The sequence below is a fragment of the Nerophis lumbriciformis genome, linkage group LG06 (genome assembly GCF_033978685.3).
Source record: "Nerophis lumbriciformis linkage group LG06, RoL_Nlum_v2.1, whole genome shotgun sequence".
In the NCBI taxonomy this organism is placed as follows: domain Eukaryota; kingdom Metazoa; phylum Chordata; class Actinopteri; order Syngnathiformes; family Syngnathidae; genus Nerophis; species Nerophis lumbriciformis.
This window is the reverse complement of record NC_084553.2, coordinates 12,245,466-12,251,089: the sequence shown is the minus strand read 5'-3', so window position 1 is coordinate 12,251,089 and position 5,624 is coordinate 12,245,466. Positions and strand designations below refer to the sequence as shown.

Genomic DNA, 5,624 nt, shown 5'->3' with positions numbered 1-5,624 from the left:
CACGAGGAGATGGAGACGCGCTGGCGAAAACGGAAGCCAGCCAGAAAGGCTTCGTTTTGCCGTCAGGATGCATCGTTCTCCCAAACTCTTCCTCCGGACAGCAAGACTCCACAGGCAACCCAGTCTTCCTCGCCGCCATTGTATGGTAATCCTCTCACACATTTTGCCAAGCAGTTTACCGATTGGGCTGTCAGTCAGCTGGAGACCCGCGCTGATGACATCATGCCGCCGCCTGCTGATGACATCACTACACCGGCGTCAACAAGGGAAGTCATGGACCAGAATTTTCTTTTTTTGCCTTCTGTCTCCCTTTGTCAGCCACCGCCAAACAAAGACTTTATTCCAAAAAAAATATATTATCAGGACATTTTTTCAAAGGTTAGATTTTGTCAACCTCAATCACCTCCACCCCCAGTGACTCTGACTCCATCCCTAAGGACTCTAGCCCCGCCCACATCAAAGACTTTTTTCCTCTGTCTTCCCACATAATCTCAGGTGGGGGGGGGGGGGGGGGGACAATTTAAAGGGGAGGATTCTAGCCCCCTCCTGACCTCCCGCCACCCACCCCTAAAGACTGTTCCAGACCGTAAGGAGCACGTCTGGTATCCGCCCCTTAAGGGGGGGGGGGGGGGGGGGGGGGGTGTCTAGGGCCGGGAGCTGTGCTGGTGGGGTGGCTCAGCTGCGCCCAGCCAGGCAGCAACCTCCAGCCCGGCCGCCACCACCAGTCTTTCGGCCTGCCAAGCCGCAACCTCCGGCCCGTCCACCACCACCAGTCCATCGGCATGCCAAGCCGCAACCCCCAGCTAGGCCACCTCCGCCAAGCTCATGGCTAACCTCAGCCCGGGTGGGCCTGCAGACGCCACCATCATCTTCGGTGGGCCTGCAGATGCCACCATCATCTCCGGTGGGCCTGCAGACGCCACCATTAGCTCCGGTGGGCCTGCAGACGCCACCATTATCTCCGGTGGGCCTGCAGACGCCACCATCTCCAGCATCTGAACCTGCTGTTCCAAGACTAGTTCCTGTTCCTGCTCCTCGGCTAGCACCAGTTCCTGTTCCTGCTCCTCGGCTGGCACTAGTTCCTGCTCCTCGGCTAGCATCTGCTCCAGTTCCTGCTTCTCGGCTAGCTCCTGTTCCTGCTCCTCGGTGAGCACCAGTAGCAGCACCATGGCTAGCACCTGTCGCTGCACCACGGCTGGCGCCTGTCGCTGCGCCACGGCTGGCACCTGTCGCTGCGCCCACGCCTGCTTCATCTGCTGCACCCACGCCTTCTTCATCTGCTGCACCCACGCCTGCTTCGTCTGCTGCACCCACGCCTGACTCGTCTGCCGCTGTTTACACGCCTGACTCGTCGACATCCGCTGCTTCCACGCCTGACTCGTTGACATTCGCTGCTTCCACGCCTTACTTGTAGACATCCGCTGCTTCCACGCCTGCCTCGTCCGCTGCTTCCACACCTGCTTCGTCCACTGCTTCCACGCCTGCCTCGTCCGCTGCGTCTACGCCTGCCACAACGACGACGACGCGCCCACCTCCCCGTCGACCACGGATGTGGCCGCTCCCTGGTCGCCTGCTGCAGCAACGTTCCACTCGCCCCCGCCACTTGACTTGTCCTCGGTGGATTCGGGTACACTTGGCCTGGCGACCCACCGCCAAGTCCTACCTCCGCCCTCCCGTGACTTTTGACCCTGCTTGTTTTTTTTGGTCCTTTTTTTGGACATCTAGAATCTGTCCTTAAGGGGGGAATTCTGTCATGATCCGTAGTCGGATCATGTTTTGTGTTATCGGTTTGTTTTGGACTCCTTTTAGTTCCTGTTTATACACTTCCTGAGTTTAGTCACCATGGTTACTTCTGATTTTCACCTGCCTTTTCCGGTCACTCGTCGTGGCTTCATTATTTGCTTCCCGCTACTGTCACGTGAGATTTCGAGTTCATGATTCCTGTGCTAAGCGATTCCTTAGCTTCTAGTGTTCCTGTGCTAAGTAAGCTACCTTAGCTTCCCGTATGATCGGCACGCATCCCTTTTGTTTTGTTTTTGTCTGTTTGTATCCATTTACGATTTATGATTAATAAATCATCTCCTACCTGCACGCTTTCGTCCGGAGTCGTCAGTTTTGCGTCCCGGGAGAACGAACCGCAGCAAGCTGCACCGCAAACCGTGAGAATAAGAGCAGAACAACGAGGTATAATAACACCGTTTAAATTGGGACTCATCTCTTAAATTGTCGCTCATCTCACAGGATATGTTGGGTTTCTACTATTTACAAATCACTACAAAATTCATTAACTGGCAACACTAAATTGGCCCTAGTTTGTGAATGTTGTCTCTCTGTGTTGGCCCTGCGATGAGGTGGCGACTTGTCCAGGGTGTACGCCGCCTTCCGCCCAAATGCAGCTGAAATAGGTTCCAGCACCTCCTGCGACTTTTAGAGGAACAAACGGTAGAAAATGGATGGATGGATGGTTGGATGGATATGTAGAACTGGTTCCTGTCCAAGTGTTGCTTTGTCCCTCATGTTTTTTGCCTCCCCAATCACTCAGTGTCGCTGGATTCAGAAAGTCATCTTTTGTCACATTTTCCTCTGAATTTTTCAGATGAACTTGCTGATCATTGCTGGTTTCTGAAAGTTCAGTGATAGTGTTTATGTCTGTTGAAGAGGAATGAAGTGCATGAACAGGAGCAGTGAGTAGCATGGCTCCTTCTGTATCCATCTTCTCATCCTCAGTCAACACGTTCAATCCTAAAACACACCAAAAAAAGATAAAAATGCAAAACATTCTGAAACAGTAAGAACATTTGTATAATGAAGTGGAACACAATCAATGTAACAACTTTAGTTTACCTGAGTTCCACTTTTCATTTATATTATTCTTAATGGAGGGAAGAGTGAGTATTTGGTCTAAGAAGGATGTGTTTTCATCACGCTCTTTGGACACTGAAACAACAACACAAAGATAATTACATTCCAATCACAATAGTGAGGTAAGAAAACTAACATCCCAACAAGGTATTAATTACATTCAAAGAAATAACTATAAATAAATAACTAATATGACTTTGATTGATTGATTGATTGTCTTTTGTCATGTCGAGTTTCTGTACCTTTTAGATTTTGACATTGTATGTATAAAACCCAACACACGATGATGGCCAGAATGAAGATACAGACTAACATGAAAATCAGTAGAGCATCTGATCTTTTACCTGCACAGAAAAACAAAAGTCGAACTCAAATCAACTTTTCAAAGTACATTATATCCAAAATAAGATTTAAATGTGTACAACCACCATTTCATAGCCATCATTATTGATTATAATTACCCGGGAAGCAGTCCTTAGCGGTGAATGAAGCCTTTTCATTGGTCAGAGGGTTGCTGACATCACAACGATAAACGTGATCATCATCTTCATTCCTGACAGTTATTGTTAAATTTGGTCCAGTCTGCTCCTTTCCTGCTGAGCTCCACTTAAACTTTAATAAATGAGGATGTTTGGACTCTGTTGAGCACACAAGTGTCGCCTGCTTTGTGTCGCTCATCTCACAGGATATGTTGGGTTTGGATACTTTGTCTGTAAGAAAACAGAAGGATGGTCAACATGAGGTCAGATGTTTTTTTTTGTTTTTGGGGTGGAGATTCATGTAGTGTTGAGTCGTGTTCACATTTGAGCTCAAATGTAACACAATCAACACTATTGTTAATGAACCTAGATTAGACAAGTTAATATTTATAGTGCTCAATATTTGTGTTAAAATGTTTATGAATGGAAATGTAAACTTACCTACAACTTCAATTGTACACTGGAAAGTATCAGGCTTGTTGTGTATGTTCATTCCTAGGAGATAGACTCCACTGTCTTCATATGTGACGTTTTTGATGGTGAGTTCTGCAGAGACCCGGTCCAGAGTGATTCTGTTCTTGTATGAAGAATTTACAATGTCCTCCGTGCCAGTAAAGAATACCACATCATTTTCATTATGTAGCCAGATAAATTCAATAGGTTGTTCAGAGATGGATGGCATCAAGTGTATGTCCTGACCCTTCAGGAAATATTTCACATCCTGTGCAGAAACTGTGAAAGGGGCATAAACAGATAAATAGTCTTCAGCTGTAGTGGTGCACCATTAAGACCATTTTTTATAAACAAAACCACACAAAAAAAAGACTTCAGTTCCAATAACCACAGCATGATCTAGTTTGCACGATTGTAATGAGAGTAATTACCAAACTAACAAATAACATGTTATCTGCACTTCAAAGTTTTTGGCATGCAGGTTTTGTTCCCGTTTACACTGCACACCAAATCAGATTGTTTTGCCCTCAAGTGACACAGATCTGATTTTTATTTCCAGTCTAAACGCTCCAAAGTGCTTTAAGTCTGATCTTTTCAAATGTGACTTCGGTCCAAACACAATGTGACCTGAATCTGATTTTTTCGTCAGCTTTGGGCAAGCTACATGAATTTGTGTGCGCCGGAAAGACGCAGTCGCCAGCAGAAATGGATATTTCATCACAACATACGGTTTCAGTTTGCATTTAAGACGACCACATTTTCGTTGCATCACTTGTCAAAAGTGCGCAAATAATAGGCCATATGTAATATATGAATATATATTTTGATTCCGAAGATATAGTGGTTATTGAAGGGCTGGAATTGACGCTGTGGAACATTTGCTTACATGTGAGTTGAAAAATAAAGCTCCTGTAGATCCACACTTATGTCCCTGTCTCCTATACTTAACAACCATAAAAACATTACAACCCTCCCAAATATATTTCACTATATACATTCATTCATACAATATATTACTTTCATTTACTTTCACGTAAAAAAAACACTACTTTTTAAGGTTTTGCGACTTTTATTTTATTTTGTAGTCGTAGCGACATCCTCCCGGTCAACTTCCTTTATTTTCACGTTATCGAAGTGTGTATGCAAGTGACGTCGAGGCCACATTGGGGCCTTTGCACGTTTACACTGGAGTCTGATAAAAATCACATTTTACTTGCAGTGTAAACAGGCAGCTGGAAAAAATCCGATTGAAATAAAATCAGATTTGGACAACTTTGGCTTGCAGTGTAAACATAGTCTTTGTCACCTGCACTTTTTACTGTCCGAAAACAATTTAACACTAATAAATGGAGACAAGTCAAACACTGGCGCCAGGCAGAAAAAAGCCCCCCAGGCTGAAACTTGTCTTTTTAGACCACTCACAAGCTTGTTGATTGGCTCTCTGGGCTGCCTTCTGCCATCATTTGAGGATGTATCATTCAAAATGGAGATAAAACAATCATCCATACCTTGTATTACTATTTACAAACTACAAAAAAAAAAAAAAATATATGTGTTTATTGATTATTTTACTGAATGACTTTCAGTTATGTGCACTGTTTTTGACGGTTTTGTCATTACGGGGTACTTAAATGTGCAAGTGGATGTAGCCAATGACAGGCATGCTAAAGAACTCAGTGTTGTCCTTGAAATGTTTTGTCAAACTCGCATGTAAAGGAGCTCACCCACAGCAGTGTGCACACTTTTGATTTGATCATTATCAAGAGTCTTGGGAATGTTGTCGATCCTGCTTTATTGGATAGTTTTTGTGTTTTCTTTGACTTGTCGGTA

The 5,624-nt window shown here is 45.1% G+C and overlaps 1 protein-coding gene across 2 annotated transcripts; it reads right to left on the bottom strand.

The window, feature by feature from the left end:
- Window positions 1-623: 623 nt before the first annotated feature.
- LOC140678857 (uncharacterized) lies at window positions 624-3,398 on the bottom strand. 2 transcript variants are annotated; one of them, XM_072913337.1, is made up of 5 exons: window positions 3,324-3,398; window positions 3,105-3,206; window positions 2,845-2,937; window positions 798-2,742; window positions 624-749 (listed from the first exon to the last, which is right to left on the bottom strand). In XM_072913337.1, the coding sequence occupies exon 4, from the start codon at window positions 1,416-1,418 to the stop codon at window positions 804-806; it is 615 nt and encodes a 204-aa protein (XP_072769438.1). In that variant the 5' UTR covers window positions 1,419-2,742; window positions 2,845-2,937; window positions 3,105-3,206; window positions 3,324-3,398; the 3' UTR covers window positions 624-749; window positions 798-803. The 2 variants fall into 2 exon arrangements, with proteins under 2 accessions (XP_072769438.1, XP_072769437.1); XM_072913336.1 differs by having other exon boundaries at window positions 635-2,742.
- Between the last annotated feature and the right edge of the window lie 2,226 nt (window positions 3,399-5,624).